The 19,581-nt window shown below is 33.4% G+C and overlaps 1 protein-coding gene across 4 annotated transcripts in view; it reads right to left on the bottom strand.

Moving 5' to 3' along the window:
- Positions 1-19,581, bottom strand: part of NFAT (NFAT nuclear factor) — a 48,355-nt gene that overhangs the window by 17,678 nt on the left and 11,096 nt on the right. For 2 of the 4 annotated variants that reach the window (XM_066282504.1, XM_066282507.1), the window contains exon 3: positions 4,317-4,494. In XM_066282504.1, coding sequence (XP_066138601.1) covers positions 4,317-4,494 — 178 coding nt within the window. Of the gene's footprint in view, positions 1-4,316; positions 4,495-13,230; positions 13,646-19,581 lie in introns of those variants that run through there. The other 2 variants (XM_066282508.1, XM_066282509.1) reach the window with 2 other exon arrangements.

Below are 19,581 nucleotides of genomic sequence, written 5' to 3'. Positions count from 1 at the left end.
ATATGAGCTTTTACCACATAAAAGGACTATTCATGTTATCGGTCAGTTCACGGTCAACTTGCCAACCATTGCAAAGGATAATTCATATTATTGGTCAGACCACGGTCAGGTCAAATGTTGTAACATTCATTTTGTATTGCTTGACCGTGACTTGACCGTACGTATTAAGGTAAATAAACAATATAAAAATAATGTTATAATATTTGGCTTTCTCACGACCAGACCAATAATAATATAAATGATCTTTTTATACATCCATACATGCTATTTGCCATAAATATATAAAACAAAACGAACCTGAAATTTTTTTGCTAGCTTACTTCGGCTGTAAAAGTATTTTTTAAAATAATTAAAATTGCAAATATCCACACCTATGACATAACCAAATGAAGTCAATACGCTTTTTGCATATTCAAAAAGAACACATAATTTTCGTATTGAAAACTGATCACGATCCGGGGTTTCATTTTAAAAAAAGGCGGCGCTGAATGCATTTTTTTAAAAGATTTTTTTATAATATCGGAATAAACTTTTATAGATGTTGACGGCAACAGGAAACGCATGTTTTTCTGTAAGGAAATGTTTTCAATGTTACTGGTGACACGCGTAGCTGCAAGTCATTCAATAATTTTAAGAGAAAAAAATGGTACTTTTCGGAAAACCGCCAAGGGAAAACCACTTATATATTTTTTGCTAACTAAATCATTGCAAACATATGGCATTTATACTGATCAGTGAGATAAAATCAAATTAATAACTGACTCTTTTAGCTCCTGTAGTGCGGAATGCCAACAAACAACTTTCACGCCACATTCGATGCGTTTAATTGGAAGACCTTCCACCATAAAAAGGCTTAATGATCGAGAAAACGGTTAAGAAGTATCCTCCAGTATCTTATCGAGGTTTGTTGGACAAAATTCGATTATATTCAAACCATTTGAATAGGCAATCAATTTGAGATTATCGTAAGAATTTTAAGGAAATTAAGCAACTATTGCATCAATACTTATTTAACAAATTCAAATTTTTCTTCTCATCTCGGGAACGCTGGATATTTAATTTTAAAACGATATTTCTTTCATAAAAAGGTACTTTAAAGGTCGCCCAACAGTTGGTCATTTTTATGGCCAAGACATATTTTTATTGGGTTTCTTTATTTTGTTATTCATTAGTTAGTTTTTTAATCTTCGCCTTACTTTACTATTCTATTTTTTCTTCTATCTCTACTGTCCTCCTATTCTTTTTTACTTTTTCTCTTAATTCGCCGTCCTTCTTTTCACTTTTTTTTTCTGTTCTCGGTCTTTGAAAACACTTTTTCCAAAAGTCACAAAAGTACGAATTCAAAAATTTTCAAAAGTACAATTTGGTTATAGTGCTTTGTTGTAAAAAGTTGAATAGCAACTTGAAAAATTGCAATCTGTAGTGGAAAAAGACTTTAATGCCTAAATGTCAAGATCGGCAAGTTAGGACAAATGAGTCAGGCGTTACGTTCAGTAGCAGTAAAAAAGTTACAGCGGTTTGGCAACAGAACACTAATTCTTATGGGTAAAAGTAAAATTTTACTAAATAGCCAGCTAGAATATCTGCCAACAATAAAACGGCTTGGTAAAGTCGTTTTCCTCCGATTTATAAAAAAAAGTTTACATATTTAATGATTCTAACAGGAATTAAGGCAGGATTTATGATACTATAAGAATTTCATTCATGTGCCAGATGACACTAACATTCGGGTATTTCATTAATTTTTCTTCAATTAACAGTTCAATTATTACCCCCAAATAGTAGTAGTAGTAAAATTTGTATTTCGTATGCATAACCCGATTGTATTGTTCATTACTGTTTGTAATTAATTAACTGTTGAAAAGCTTAATGAAAATCGAAGTATTGACGTTTGGTTGCCACAGTCACTTGGTTTTATGTTTTGTACAATTCAATTTAATCAGAGTTTGTGTTAATTAACTGCCCAATAAAGGACTTACCAGCTGATTTATGTTTAATGGTTCAATAGTTAATTCAATCGAGTTCCTATCTTTAGCCACTTCTAAATTTAATACCCTTTTTTAAAGAACTGCTAAAAGCCATATGATTGCATTTCAATTAGTTTCGAAAAAACTTTTATATGACTGATACAATAGTATACAACTATAAAATCATTCTTTTAGTCGAAGTAGTTTATTACGCTGTTTCCACCATTTATTTACTCTCCCTAACACACGTGTGTGTTAGACATTTGTTCCATCTCGACGGACACAGTTGTCGCCGTAAAAATACAGAATTTCTTTTATCGACTTCTCATTTGCGATTTTCGATATACCGCCAGCGACCATTATTATTGCACCACCCGGTATTTTATAACCTTGGTGTCCGAGTATACTATACGATTTTTTGAAGGGCACAATTTAATCGTTTTAGTTAAATGTCCTATAAAAACGCTAACATAAGTGCCATATAAATGGCACTTATTCGGCGGAGTATAAATATTTCTGCTCTGGCGGCATATAAACAAACCTGGTTTCAAGACGAATAATACAGAATGTTCTGGAACAGTACTCCTGTGCTGCAAGCTCCGTTAGGTTGTTCTTAGTAAAAATCCCCATTTCGTGCTTTGCATCGTGATAATTTATTGATAACATTTCGTCATGCTCCGCAAACATTTAGTCGTTCGATAATTAATGTCGTTTTTTTACGTGTTTCAAAATAAATTTATCCATATTAATAACAAACATTAATCAATGATATATTGACCATTATGATGAGCGATCTTTTGCCATCTTTGTGCCTTTTCGAAAATAAAATAATAATATGTGCCGATAATGCTCACTTTGATTATCTATCGTCAACTTAACGTTTAATCGATTTGTTATTTACTAATGACGTTTAATTTTCGGCTGAAAAAAGTCGAAAATTTAATCTTTAAAACGGCATATAATAACATAAGTTACGCGATCGGAACTGCTAGAAATATATAGTTCGAAGCATTTATAAGAAAAAACGACATTACATTTTCGAACAACCCTGTATAACGAACGTTAATTTTATTTTAATTTTGGAGAATTGCAGAACGGAAAATGGACCCACACTAAAGTCTCTAGCAAGTCATATTATACTAACAAATTTAAAAAAATATCAAAAAGAGGATGTAATTAGGGTGGGTAGTCAAAGTTATTAATGTTGGTAATTTAGGACAAAAAGGTCTCTCTCGCCAGGAAAAACCATATTTATTTCGTTACTGGACTCTGCGCTTCAATGAAATCGATATTAGGTTCCACATAGACCGTGAAAAATATCTTTTATAACTCGTCATAAAATGTACCGTAAAACTTATACAACTTGTGACGCTTTCTATATTTTATTTTATAGGTACTCAAATAAAGTAAATACTCCATAATATAAGAGAGTTAATAAGATAGATGGGAGAATCGATAAATATGTGGGAGTATATTTTTCTCTCCACTTCTCTGTGAGTAAAACTCGCGAGATTACCATGGCGATGCGAATCAAGTTGGAGAACGAACAGCATTAAGAAGCATTAAATTCGGAATGACTTGGTTAAACGTTTACATCAAGGTATTCCGGATGAACAGAGAAATGTGCTTAATGCATTATTTATAAAATCATGAAGAATTCCTCGAACGTACATCTCTACTTTCATGCCAAACGATTTACTCAAATTTAATAGATTGTACACGTTTAGAATATTAACAACTGGCTATACCGTATACGTTTGGAAATGAAAGATGTAGGTGGCGAATGTTCGTGGACGAATATGAGCCAAAATTGTACATATTCGCGAAAGTTTAGAACCGAAGTTCGCGGTGAATGGTTCCGTGGTATGCGAGTAATAATTAGAAATACCGGTTCAAGAATGCGATCGACATACAGGATGATTCGTAACTAATGTGACAAAAGCCTGAGATAGACCCCTCATAGTGATGTAGATTTTACTAAAATTAACTGGTAAACCTCAGGTTTTACTGACACGCATTTTGATAAAAAAATTAAATATTCAAGCGACAGCTTACGAAGGGAATAAAGTTTAAAAAAGCCACGAGCTTAAAATTTTCATCGTTTTATCTGCAAAATGCTGGATCTTAAATTCCGAGCGACACACCCAACGTCTCTTTTACAATTTCGGAAGGGTCTCTTTATGTTTGAGTACAGCTTAAGAAAATAAAGTTCCTGTTTCTTCTCGGACAAATCGGTTGTCGACGAGCAAATTAATTCTCAATTTTTACCGGACCGAAGGAAAGATCCACTTTGTTCTCTTCGAGTTTCTTATTGATAAATGTGTATATTAATCAGTTTAAATACCTTACCCTAATCCACTATCGTTAGAGTTGTCGCACGGGTCTATGCTTCTTCGACAGGCAGATCGCAACTTTCCTGGCATATCTCTTGCAATCATTTTTTTACCACCAGATGGTCGTCCCGCCCGCCTTTGGGGGCGAGGAGCTTCCATGGTGGGTTGAGTGCAAAGTGTCATTTTCAATGATTCTATAACAGTAGAAAAAATATGTGTAGTTTTACTATAGTAAGGAGAGTTACAAATCAATACAGCACGATTCAAGATTTATATAAATCTCAAAATGAGAGTGCAATAATGAGTTTACGGAATTCAGCCCTGCAAAAGAAATCTTTATAGCGTAATAAAAACAAAATACCGTAATCCGTCAAACAGTAATGTAGTAATTGAAATTCAAGGCTATTCAAAATGAGGCATGTTAAAAGTCCTAGTATACAATAATGATATTTTAGCGAGCATTTGTGACGTAAAAATATCCTGCTCATCCTCAAGGTCGCGGTCGTGTTGCTAGATTGGAAACGTTATATCTGAGTCCACTCACTAATAACTTCTTATTAAATTTACTGCTTCTACAGCTTAATTGAATGTCGCTGCCATCAATCACGCAGTTCCGGAGGTTAACAAACTGTAATTGATAAATTAAGAAGTACGTAAACACTGGCTGGGCATTACAGTTGACACTGGGTTCTAAATATTTGCGCTCAGAAATAAAACTTAAATATTTGACCTTTACAATTTATCATATTGTTTCGATTATTTATTTAATTTTAAGGTACGTCATACGAATACCATAGTAATCACATAGTAAGGTGAACTGACTTAGCAACTAGGGGGTGGCCCATCAACAGATGATTGAATGTAATGAGCCCGAGAATCAAGTAATAAAAGACAAGTGCAGCTGCACAGACGAACTACATATACGTTGAGGGAAAGAGTAACTTTTTACTTTGATATGAAACAGTCTATAATCTCTCATTCTTCTTTTAAGGCTAGGTGCGTTAGGACAGTACGTTTTTTTGACAGGCAACGCAGGATTCCCCGTCTTTAAATTTTAACCCCACGTTACCTTTTAACCTACTAAAATTAAAGCTATCAAAACCGCAAGTGCTAACTTGGCACTATTCCGTTTACGTTAGAGTTAATTGGGTTAAAACAACATGCATAAAGTCCTAAAAATGCACATATCTTCTTCAAGTATGTATCTTTCTGAGCTCCGCACACACACACACACAGTTTGATAGGACCGGCAGTACGTAAATAGAATTGAGAAATATGCGCATGCTCGTAATTGGATTTGCAGATAAATTTGACGCATCTGGAACATTTTCGAAAATTTCACGGACATATTTGACCGACCGTGGGAAGATATAAACATATTTCATGCATTTGAGGCAGGTTGTTGTTTTTTTGTTACACTTACGACTGGGAGTTGTTGGAGCTGGACTGTTTCCAGCAATCTCTATTATCCCTAAAAAATGGGAAGCTTTATTTTGTCTGCTGCTACCTTGCGAATCAGAAAAAGATTCGGAAGTTTTTAGGTGGACACTGTATAGTCAAAATTAGTACGTGGACTTTTTTCCTTTATTTTCTAGTTTAAACCAACGAGAGTATCCATAAATTTGTCAATCTAGTGAAGTTACTTTCAGTGGTCCTACTGAATGCTAGTCTTGAAATACTCTATGGGATAGAGAGATGTGTCTGCTTAAATCGTCTACACCCAAATCATCATCGCGTAAGCAAAATGTATTAACACGAAATTGACTAACATTTTCCTGTAATGGCTTCCTAAGCTACAAACGTTAATTAAGAGAAAAAATTCTTCCATGCGTTTTAGAAAATGCTCAATGGAAAATAATATTAATACCTAAGGAATTTCCTGCGTATTAAATCGTTATTAAGTTCGATTAACCTTGAAAGAATATTACCGGTTAATTATATGGAAAATTCTAGTTTTGCCTTAATGATTTTCAAATCAAGACAATTATTGTCGATTTGGGATAAGTGCGTAAGTACATTATGATCCGATCGAACTCATATAATGGCGATATAAATCTTGAAAGCTTGCAATTTATAGAGGCACTAAAATATTGTATAAATTTATGAATACATACATAAATGGCACAAATGGGAGAAAACATTGGAATAACAAAAATATAGTGTCTCCCAAATTGGATTTTCATGTATAGGGATCGCGGTTAGAGATATACAGCGTCGGTTAAATGATCGTCGGTTTTAGAGAATTTCATAAAAAAACTCAAACCTAAGTTTTGAAAATTACCTACTGCGCTTACATTTTACCGGCTAAGACGCTAGATTCGTGTGAATCAATGCTTCTGGAACACTCTGTATATGAGTACTGGAAAAAAAACAACCAAGGTGTCAATGTTGAAATCTGCAATTAATCGTTTCCGGACATGTTTAACAGTACAGTCTCTCTCTTTTAAAATTGCTTAATTTACTGAGTTGATGCATGCAATTACTTGTTATATGGTCGTATGTAATAGGGGAATGAATTATACTTTTTTAAGTTGTTATTTCTGACACGTCAGTCATTGTTTTGTTAATGGTTTTTGACATTGAGAATACCATTAATTGGAGTGGTGGATCTTCTAGCGTATCTCATGCTGCATGCTGCTTAATCCTCAAAATTACAGGTGGCACATTTTATGAAGAGCGGTGGCCTTTTCGTTTTTCTCTTTGCATTGAAATGATTTTCTTACAAAATATGACTTCGGGACTAAGTTTTTCCAGATGTTTCAATAACGAATCAATATCTAGGAGGATACCTTACGTAGAACCGGACAAAACGTACGATGAGCATAGACCAATTTTTAAACCAGCTATGAGTTTCTTATAAAATTCTCATACGGTACCTGAGACCCCCATACACATAGAATCAATTTGAAACACACTGCATTGGCGTCGTTCATCAGAGGTCAACGTCTACAATTAGCTGATAAGATAAGTTTTCTGGTGAATATGGATTCTGATAAAATTTCTCTGTAAACTATAAGCATAGCTACACATATATGTATAAGTATAAAAACCCGACTAGAATTTTTGCTCGTTCTTGACTTAAAAAAAAATCATTAAATGTTATTTTTGTGGTAAATTGTAGCAATTTGTTTGATAATGTATGGAGCTCTTTGAAAGGGCTATTCTAGATTACCAAATAGGGAAATGAAAATTACCCACACTGAAGTATAAAGTCCAAAAAAAAAAGATTTAAAAAAAAACTGCGAACGTATTGTTTCAGTATAAAACGTTCGAATAATTCAGTAAACTAAAATATGACAGGCACCTCCTCGAATAAATCTATTCGCAAGACAGGTTCTGAATCAGCAATAAAAATGTGCATCTTAATTATAATTTGACCAAGTTGCGTCTTGTTGCGCCTAAGAGATTCTCATACATCGACAGTGTAATAATTATGAAAAAGTACGGGCAATTGAGGTTCAGTCAGAACAGATGAAGTTGTCAAAGCGGTTAAATGATTAAAATAGAATCATAATCTATTATAACAGATTTAAAATCATTCTAAAATTTAACCGATTCGACTTTGACAAAACCTTACTAAATATTTAATTCAAAAGACACGTTAAAATTAGTGAAGCATCCTTGAGCTGTTATGGAATGTGTTACTAATTAGTTGCCAATTTTCATAAGTTGTGATGAAATGTAACAGTTTGTGGTACCTACCTACCGAAAAATTTTCGAGCCAAATCGCAAAATTTAATTTTAGAATATTTACTGAATTTGAGAATATTACCGATTGATGAATAGTGACAAGGACGAATGACGCATAATAATGTAATGAATATGAAGTAACTCTGGGTCGATAGTACAAGATGTCCCCAACGGCATGGAACCCCCGTTTAATAAATATTTTAAATGGAAATTAAAGCTCAAAAACAAGTACAGTAATCTTTATGACCACTTTCAAGAAAGCATAAAATTCCACTTTCACATTAAGAAAATGGATTATGTCATATTACTGGTGACACTGATCACGTTGGTGACGTCAGGATCTCAGATGATGCGCATGTATGTTGAAATATAAATCTTGTGATACTTTATTAACAAAATTTTATTTGATATAGAATGGGCCAAGGATGTAGATAGAGGATGTAAGATAAACGGTAACTTTAATTTCAGGAGGTAATTTCCCCAACGAATTCAAGTCAAAATTTTTCATATAAACATGTTTCCGAATTTACCGCGATTTGAAGAAATATCCCATACAAAGTTTTATTAAAGAACCCCGTTTCTATTAAAGTTTTCCTTGCTGATTCTGGAAATATGAAATCTGCTGCGTTCAACATTGAATCTGTCTCAGTCTGTCAAAATTTATTATTTATTCTCTCATATACGAAAATACAATGTCCGCAAATCCTCCCACTGCTTACAGAAAACAGAATCGATCGATACACTACTATGTTTGGTCATTTAAGAGTGCCACTATGGAGAATATGCCCGAGTCAAAATTTAAAAATTAAAGAAATTTTAAAAGAACTCTTGAATAAAAGCTATTTTTCAAAGATAACCATGGTAAAGAAACATGCACTGCAAAATATTTACATTTCAACATACTGCACTTAGTAGCTAAGATAATTTTAGAACTCTCGTTCTTATGACATTTAATTACTTTAGTCGATATCTCGAGACATGTGCAGCGGTTTTCAGTTTTTCTGCGTACAAAAAAATTATAGACATTTTTATTATATGTTGTACAAAGATGGCAAAAAATCGAATGATAAATTGTTCAATTTTTTGTTAATTATAGAGGTCCGCGGATGTATTAATTGAAGTGGGTTATAAAGAACATCCTTTACGTCTTAGTTTTTTCTCTAGTTTGTTTCGTGTTTTCATTTATGCTCCGTTTCCGCGGAAATGGAAACGGAAGCGACACGGGTACCTACACTAACCAATGAGCTAAGTACCTATATCGTAACTACCTTCAAACTACAAATAATAAACAATATAAAAATTATTTATATAATTGACGCAATAACGAATATTAACGCCATTCGAAACATTCTCGACTATCTGGTTCTCTTGACGTATCATCTAGACTCAGAAAATCCACGACATTACAATCATGGGCAACAGGTGCGCGCAAACAAACACCTATTTATCTTTCATACATAAAACATAAGCTATGGTGAGACCAAAGTTTTCAAATTAAGATTAATCTGAACTCTCAGTTCACAACTGCGAATTTTCTTTTTAAATTTTCTAAATAAAAATATATAATTAATTCTCTCACGTAATTTTCGAACATCATTAAAATTGCAATTAAAAAACCATGGAAGTCTAATTATTTAACGATAAACACGGCTTTTAAGTTTATGGAGTAACTAAATAGGAATGTCCCCAACACATTCCCATGTGTGATGGTGTTTTTAGTTATCATGCATAAACAGATTATGAAACACCGTCAGAAAAGTAACATGCGTTTTGCTACCGATGCACTTAACTGATTCAACATGGCTTATCCGATTTTTGTACTAAACCGTAAAACTCATATTAACATTTTAGCGTCTATTAACACGCCTATTTTAGCTGGCCTACGTTAATGACAAAGAATTGGTAACTTAAACAAAACTATTCACTGTCGCAGGAAACCAAGATCGAATCTTAACTGTAACTTAAATTTAGGTTCTCTGGGTCACTAAACATAAAGACCTTGACTGATAGGACAAAATTACTTTTCTAATTTAAGTAAGCTAAAAATTAAAACGCTTAATTGAAATATTCATAAAATTGCTCCAAAAAGTTACATAGAAACATAATAAAAAAATACTATTGCACTAATAAAGTGGAGAAGTGCGTAAATTTTATGGAGAGAAACTCAGTAGTTTTCTTATTATGACATGTGTTAAAATTTGTGGCAGTTTTAGGATCTGTCAAACTCAATACTTGGATGAGTCTTGGAAAGTGAAAGTGGGGATGTGAACCGTTTTCAAGTTACAACTGTGAAAAGGATAAAAAGTGTCACGTTTCAAATATCACTATTTTGAAAGGAGTTGAAAAACAGAATACGAAATGATACACGAGCGTGCAGCATTTCGTATTGTTTTTCAACTCATAAAATTAAATCTAAAAATATGGAAATACAGAAGGTGTCACAGTTAAAATAAGAAAGTCGATATCGTTTTTGTCATTTTGCATATTTCATTCGTATTTTTCTTATTTGGATTTAAAAAAAAATGAACTTTTGTATTTACCCTTTTTTCTATTTGTAACAGTACAGCCAGCGCTGTCATTTTAAAAACAACCATATCCACAGTACGTATTCTCGCAAAGCAGGGTCAAGAATTGTGCAACTGTTGAGATTTCTGCTGAATGGCACGCTACTCTTCAAAAGTAGATTTGAATGAAAGGTGACCTCATCTTTACTCCGGATATCAAACCGTATCAAAACTGTTGCACCACCGTTACTTCTTCTGAAGATAATCATTGTGCTAATGTGGATATTTAGTTCAAATCCTTCATATACTGTTAGTAAATAATACCTCCGGCCCATTTTAAAGTGGAAATGAACTTGCAGGTTCGCACGTTAGTAATTGGTCCCTCAGAACAGTGGATTATGTTTAGGTTATTGTTTTTCATAAGTTCAGCAACCTGTTCATACTATATACATCTCCATAGATCAGCAATGAATAGAAAGCTCAGGCACCTTTCGATGTAACAACCAATTACACATCATCATTTAATCAAAACATAAAAATATAACTTAATTTTATGTGCGGTTACCAATGTGATTACTAGCAATAAATTAAATAGAATTGCTATAGTAGCCTGAATTATCCCTATAAAAAATGTTAAAATATAATACACAAGTTGCAATTGTTACGGTTCCACATAATTAGATACTATTACCGTCTATTGTGCGATGTGGAGGAATATAAAATTATGTATTGCTTAATTAATCAGAAGATTTATTTCCTGCGAGAAACAGATTTTTAAGTTTTGTTCAGAAGCAGGTAGAGCAAGAAGAAATTTATGAGCCAATCTGCGAATTTGATTATACAGAACCACAAAATAAAGCAGATAATTTAATAAATCAAACAAAAAATAATATTTTCTTTTAAGATGTGAGGAAAAGTTAACACATAGGAGAAACGAAAAAAATAACTTGATTTTTGGAAAGCGCAACTATAACATCACTTTCTGAAGGTGGGTAGGTGCGGTTTTGGCTTTCTTTTTACAACAATGTCATAGATGATAGTTAAACATAATAGTAAATATTTTTATAGCAGGAGAACGTTAGCACATGCGCTAAATTGGAACAACACAGACAGGAACTATAAAAAGAGATATAAACAGTGAGTTAAAATAACGGAACAAGGTGCTTATTAGAATATGAACTAGATACGTAATTTGTGGGGCTATTGAATGCCCGAAATGGCATCGAAGTGGAAATATAATTCCCTAAATGTTTTTCATTTTGTCATTTTTGAGAACCATAAAGTCTATTCTTATCCGCCAATGCAGAAATAAAATTAAAAAAATATAACTTTTTTAAATTTTTATGTATTTCTTCTTCATTTGTATTTGATAATGATGTTCATGTGATTCGATCATAAAAAAATCTAACTGGCTTACTAACTGTGAGACTAATTCGATAGAACCAAGAAAGAGTTCCACAATAATTTTTAAGGTGGTTATAGACAAAACCTATTGAAATTATAGGTTCTGTTTACGTAAAGCACATACAAATCTCTTATTAAACTTGTTTGTGTTCCTTCTCGTACTTTAATAATTAACTTCCACCTGCTAAATTTTTAACACAAATAACAACTGCCCTCGATCAGAAACTTTCAGATCTAGAATGATTTTGAAATTGTCCTTTGTAAGATGCAAATTAATAGTTGTTACAACACTATAAATGCTAACGCTGCTCGACTTAAGTGTATTTTAATGTAACTGTGGTAAAGTGCCGTCTTGTTTACAATTTTTTTTCCCGTTAGGTTAATATGAATAAAAACAAAAAGTGAAAAAAGACTAGGCTTAAAAATAAACAATATTATGACACCACGAATAATTATATGGCGACACAAGAAAGAAAATTTCATGGTGTTTCACAGAAATTCAATTTTCACTTCTCAAACATTTTAGTTTACCGGCAATTTCCCTTTTCGTCCCTCCTTATTGCCCAATTTCTGAAAATGACAGATATGCCGAAACGTTATCAAGGCTGAATTTTATTCTCAGTGAGATGTAACTTAGAATGATGCGTGAATCCACCACTGCAACGAGCCCTACATGCGTGAAACGCAACATTCCCAGAAAATAAGCCATAACTCTGTATTTGCCGTGTCTCGCTGTGCTTATTGGAAATTTGACTTTGGTATTTTTACGATATCTGCATGACATGTGCAAAAGGGGAGTGGATGAAAGAAGTGAATTAATGAAGGCAAATAAGGCATATTTAATATACGGACAGGATATACAAGGTGTCGAATACAAGAATGTTTAGTGCAAGGATCTCGTAGACGGTTGCAAGTTTCATTAAATTATAAAAAAAAGTTGCCCAATTTGGAAGTCGACAAATTGATTCTTCGAATTTGCACAGTTCTTCCTACTTTGACGGGTTGAAGATTTCACTGATGTCAGGAAGAAGAAAAAGAAAACTTTTTTGCGATAAACTAAAATCTGTTGCTAGATATTCCATGTAATTCAAATATAAAAGATACTGATGATTTTTTTTTCTTATAACCGCCACATTGACTTTGCACATACTTGAGGAAATTTTTGTTTCTAAGGGTTCGGTGATAGAGCAACGGGTCTAAGACACTCAAACGAACATCTTCAGGCAAAATCGACCAGCGCTAGCTAAGTAGTTCGTTAAAATTTACGCCTTCGTTCTTATTAACTATAACGTTTAAAAGAACGGTGACATTAAACTTATGTATTTTTCTTACCTAAATATCACGTCTATACCACATATCGTAGGATAACGAAAGTTTTTTTGTATACCATAGGATGATTAAAATCAGGAGCGTCACAAGCAGTAACAATTCAGGATATCGCCTTCCAAAACGGCAAGAAAATTGCCTCGAATCAGTCGGTAAATTGTAGCTTGAATACTTTAGTTAAATAGGCGATATTTATACTATAGTATATAGTATAGTAGCAAGTACACACACACACCGATACTATTCTCAAATCGATCGCGCACGCAACAGTTGTTCGGAAACTAAATTCGTAATTCGTATTTCAAGTGGGAAAGGATACGAATATCCACGCGTGCACCGGAGACGCCTGCGCTTTAATTTAACAATGTTCGACCACAATATCAGGCAAAGTTGTCCAAAAATTTTTATTGTCCAGCTTTCAGCTTTTCAACTCGTCATTGGTGGGATAGACCAGAAACCAATGGCATTGGTGTGATAGGCAAATCCAGCCTTCCGCACTTCTGACGCACTCCTTCAGCTAATGAATACATGACTGGGATCATATCGCGGTGTGAGCATGGTATGAGTCGCCGTAAACAATATCTGGTTTGAACTGAATTTATTGTGAATCGAAATGATTATCTAATTATCCATTTTTATGCAGGTACACAACATTATTTTATGTTACTCATCATTCATGCGATTTTATGCGTTTCAAGACAGTGTCAGAGATCAGGATTGTTGACAAACTTGCATAAAGATTTGCATAATGAAAATATAAAATCACCGTTAATTGTTTGAATGTTTAAGAGTTAAGTTGTTTAAACCGTGGTGGGGTAACGTTTCGTGATATCTTACTAAGCAACAACGAAACGATCAATACTATCATCCTCTAACACGAAAAGTAGTACGCCTTCGTTTGTCTGCGCTCAAAGGAGCGCACAGAAGCGATTAATTTGAACTACCTTTTCAAGACGACTGCTCCACAGGTTTCCGAGATAGAGGCGTTTAAAATCTGGAACCTCGGAAAAATCCCCTGTTGATACTGGTTATATGGATTGAAATTCCAGAGTCGGGATTTCCCGGTCGCACCTCGACACCCGGGATTCCCCGGTCGGACCTTGACGGCCGCAACAACCTTCCGATCGGACTTGAACTTTGTAATGGATAGGTAAATCGTAGCATCGCTCGCGGAACGCATGGACATATGATTCTAAACGTAAAGTTAAAGATAAATGTAAGATACAGGGCGCGGTCATTGGTGCCGAATCAAATGTTAGGGTTAAATTATTATACTTCGTCTTAAATTATAATTGGTCGTGTCAGCATTTAAAATGTAAAAAGGGTGGCGAAGAAAGGTGGAATGAAATTAAAATTTAAAATTCTAATTACACTACGGATATGCACGTTTGAAGACTACGAAAATATTCATGAGATTTTATATAAATTGAACCAAAGCCGCCAATTAATTTTTAAATTAATGAAAATAAAATAATAAAAAATAACTAATTAGTGAAGAATCACGACAAATATCATGTTTGGAAAAAAAGGATCGTCAGTAGCAACAGTAGCGCCTATTTATACTGACACAAGTTACAGGCCGTAATTAACGTCAAAGAATAAAAAAATACTGGCTGCCGCCACAGTTCAATGTTTACTTTGCTGTTCAATGACTTTGCCACTAATCATTATTTGCATTGTCTGGGCTTCGTTACAGAACAGTAATTATAGATTATTAAATTCTAGACGTTCGTCCACATGAAATTTATTCACCCTTCTTCTGAACAAAATACTTTTCTAAAAATGGAGTGGACACAGTTGCGGGCTTATTAACGCACAAAAAAAAAATAATTATGCTAAAAAAAAATCAATATAATTTTAATTGTAAACAGCGTACTTGCCACAATTGTATACATTTTCAAATACTTACGGTATTACCTGCTTCGAAAATTAATTAAACATCAGTAATTTGATTATATTGTCTACAAAAAGACTAACTACATAATCTCACATTATTACGTTGCTTTAATCGACTTGGCAGCACTTCCAACAGATAAGTTTTTTGAGCTAATAACATACAACGCATAAAATTTTAAGTCGGAAATTCTCCTTGTTAAATATCACATATTAGAATGTCAGAAAAATGCAACAATCCAACTACAAGCAGATCACATCGATAGAGTCATAAAATTGGATTTTGGTTAAAAATAATTATCAATAGATTAAACCATCTTATTTTATCAATCGGCTGAATTTTTCTAATACAAATTTAAAATATTGTACAGCAGTTTTAGCCATAAATTTTTTACTCGGTTCAATGCGTTTTTCATAATATCAAAGGGAATTGTGTAGTTTTAGAAGGGTGACCACGAAAAGTTGGTTCATTAAAGTCGATGAAAAATTCCCTACTATCAGGTACCCTAAAAAAATCTAAAAATTATAAATAAGTGAAATGCCTCCGTTTGTTACAGATTTAAAAAGTTGCATTTTTTTTCTTTGATTCTGTAAAAACTGTATTTTGGTCTATTGATGTACAATAATGAATTTTTTAAGTCAAAAACTTTGAAAGATATATAGAAATTACATCTCTAATAAAAAGTTAAAACTGTCGAATTTGATGGCTGATTTTCAATTTGGTCCACTTTTCCCCCTTACGTGTACTTCACCTTTTCACGTAAATATGTAGGTAATTACTAATTATTTAATTTGTAAACGTATATACACTGACATAGTTTAAACAAAACTGATTAAAAATATGTTTGACTTTGAAAATTGTCATGTTTCTCATCACAATTTAACCATTTGCATCATGTTATTTAATATTTTTAATACGATGAATTCAAATTAAATCAAATCATTTTAAATAAGAAGCCCGCCAAGTATATGTATATGTTTAAGCAGAGCGAACCAGAATACGAATTAATATACAGGGGGTACCATTGTGATTATGATATTGAATTTTAGGCAACTCTTTAAAGATAAAATATGAATGTTACACTCTCTAAATTGTATGTACCGACTATGCATTTCCCCGAAATTTTTGATGGATTCTATATTAGTGTGCTAATTAGATACCTACATTTAATAGTCATCTGTAGTGTATATACATAGTGTCCCATACAAGGTGAGTTTTGGCAATTTTTACTAATGGAAACTACCCATCGAAGACCGTTCTGAGAAACGGTCCAGATTTCGAGCGACGATCTAACTCACTTTACTTTAAACACCACGTATAAGATCAAAGGTCACAACACAGCTAGTTTGTGCAACGTTTCCTTTTTATGGCCATTAAATAGCATTTTAATTCTCATTATTTGGGAAGATTTAAAAAGTCAACCTTGAAATTCTACTTAAGTACAGAGCAGGTCAATGATAGTGCATCAAACAAAACCAACAACGCTATATTTACAACAAAATCGCCATATGTGATAATTTTGCCGACGGTCTTGGTCGATTGATTTTTCGTGTTTTTTCTTTAAAATCAGTTTACGTCTTAGAACGATTCAAACCACTTTACTGGTAAAATAGGTACTTTTTAATGATAAAATATATAACAGTAAATTTCACTCTAGACATCTTTATAAGACAAATTACCAACTCTCTCGAATGAAACAACTATTACTTCAGATTTTTTGTGGCCTTCCTATACCAACAGAGCAGGCGGACAATTTATTAAAGTTCGTTTTTCATTTTCGAATGTCCCTCGAGGTACGTACGAATTAAACGTTATATTTAGGTGAAAGATGAAGGGAACAAATTCCTCAAAAATACAACCTGCAGCCCGAAAACTCGGAATTTTTGTTAGCAGGCAAAATTCGAAATGCTAACAGACGTCTAACGAAATTCTTGGATGAGGCGTCTGTGCCAAAATTCCGAAACATGATCAATGCGTGTGTTGCGAATCATACAATGCTTTTCAGCGAAATTTCGACCTCCCATGAACGCCGCAAATAACAGCCTTTCAGAAAACTACAGACTCCATTTTCATCATTATGCCCCATGTCACAATTTTGCACGTTTCGCCGGCGAATCAGCTAACTAAACGTATTCATAAATTACTAATAATAATTATAAACATACAATAATCTCATTGTGATTTCAATACAGAAATTTATAAGAAACTCGTGTTGATTAAGTGACATTCTCGTGAGTTTTACCTTAAGAGTTCTTGGATCAATGCTTGTACATTAGAAAAATGTATGCTAGGAAATTGTGGTAAACACACTTCTATAAGCACCTTTAATTAGAATAAATTTCTACTTTTAAGAGGTGAATTAATGCTTAAGTTTGGGTTCACTAAATATTTCACACCACTGAAACTTGCTTAAATAGTTCGAGGTGATGTTAACAAATATCTCAGTGCGGTCATCCAAACTATTACCCGACTTAGACCAAACGGGATTTCATTAAGAGGGTTCTTCAGAAAATTAGGGTTTTAATCGATTTGACCCTTAACAATGCAATGAGGCTTTAAGGATAATTTCCTTAATTGACGAAGGAAATGGAGTAATTAAGGCAGTAACCATAGATATATAATGCGTTGGGTTTTTACTCCAATAAATTATGCCTATTTTTAAATTGGCTAAAACTAAAATGGTGTCCTGCCTACAAGGGAAAGAAATGGACCCTTTTAATACCACTCTCTACTTTATGTTATTCCAATATCCACCCGAGCACCTTTTCGCAACATCATTTGCTGAGTTGCAGAATAGGTAGAGAATACGATTATCCAAATTTTTCAGAACAGACCACTAATAATTACTGAAAATTTCGAGTTTTCTAATGCCGACCACACCGTATGATTTCTGCCATTAACGCTTTTAGATAATAATTTGTTTACATTACCAGTTGCGATATACCAAATCTCTCTTACTTTTCATATAATATTTTGTCTTAAATTGTTAATAATAGAATATATGCATTAAGCAATTGCAATAACGATCTGAGTAATGAGAAAAATAAACGATTTAAAGTAGTGCAAAGCAGAAGACTACAGTGGCGTACTATACAGTTTTATGGATTGTCAAGGACTGTACCGTGCGCATATTGACGATCGAACTTCACAGGTTGGTTCGTTAGATCGTCTAATTAAGCTGGTATAAATTAGGGTTGCATAAATATTGAAAAGCAGTTTGGTAGACGAAAATGACATGTTAGATAATAGGATCAGTAAATATGAGATTCTTTAGGATGCCATAAATCAACTCGAGTTCGAAAAGTTAAGTGATATTTTGTTTATTAGAGTTTTGGGCTGGTAAATTTTGGGCAGAACTACGCTTTTATCTTTGTTTACATCCAGCAGGGGAAAATGAGAATACATTAATTTTGCACTAGTTCTCCCAATAGAAAACACTAAACTAAAACTAACTGTTCCGTTTATCCTCTTCTATCGTCAGAAAAAAAATCTTTAAAATCGCTATATATTGGGATTTTGAAATAAAAAATTAGGATTCAAGTAACCATATATGGAAATCCCGTTGGTTAAAACTTCAGATTCCAGTAGGTCGTAATTAGTTTATGACAATTTTTGTAATGAACTTATCAATTTCTCTTCCAACAAGAAAAAAATATTATATGTAAATGAAAAAACTTCCTACACAGCACTAAGTAATAATACCATTAAGAAGCAATCAAATAATCGATTTATCTATTCTCTCTTGCCCCAAATTGCTATCGAACGGCAAAATAACAAACACTCAGGTTTACTTAAAAACCTCTTACAAGAATTCAGCAATGCCGCTTTACTGCACGCACTTGCGAATTGAAAGTAGTAATTACTGCATGTATTAGTGATTTGTGTGTAGTAAAAGTTTTACCACGCACAAATCAAAGACATATGTTAACATATTTTTTTGATTTGCGCAATGTAAAACATGTGTATTGACATTTTTTTGACATTTACCATAGAGATGCGTGCGATAGAAACTTTTAACATACGTGTGCGCGTAAAGCTTTTACTGCACGCAAATATTTCATCAAAATTGTAAAATACTATTGTTAACATATTTGAAAAATATTGTACCTAAAACGTGGGAAATATTGCTGCAGCAAAAACCAATGTGGGATACCATTACCACTTTCCGCAATTGTTAGGGGTGTCACCATAAAATGTTAAGAAGGCATTTCGCGACGTGTAGAGCGATGATTGAAAAGTGACATACCTCACTGGCGGTAAGTGGTGCCGATGTAAAAAAAGTAGACAACGTAGAAATTCATAAGTGGATAATCCGTTGTTCAACTCGATTTGTGTCGACATTGTCCAATTGGAGGGGAGGTTGCTTTATTTTCCCCAATAAAAAAATAAGTTTGCCAGCAAACTGGTTATAAGCCGAAAAAGTGTTGAACGCAGACCAAAATAACTAAATTCCTACAGGATTT

This window comes from Euwallacea fornicatus, chromosome 5 (genome assembly GCF_040115645.1).
Source record: "Euwallacea fornicatus isolate EFF26 chromosome 5, ASM4011564v1, whole genome shotgun sequence".
In the NCBI taxonomy this organism is placed as follows: domain Eukaryota; kingdom Metazoa; phylum Arthropoda; class Insecta; order Coleoptera; family Curculionidae; genus Euwallacea; species Euwallacea fornicatus.
The sequence above is the reverse complement of the archived record's forward strand: the minus strand, read 5'-3'. Positions and strand labels throughout refer to the sequence as shown.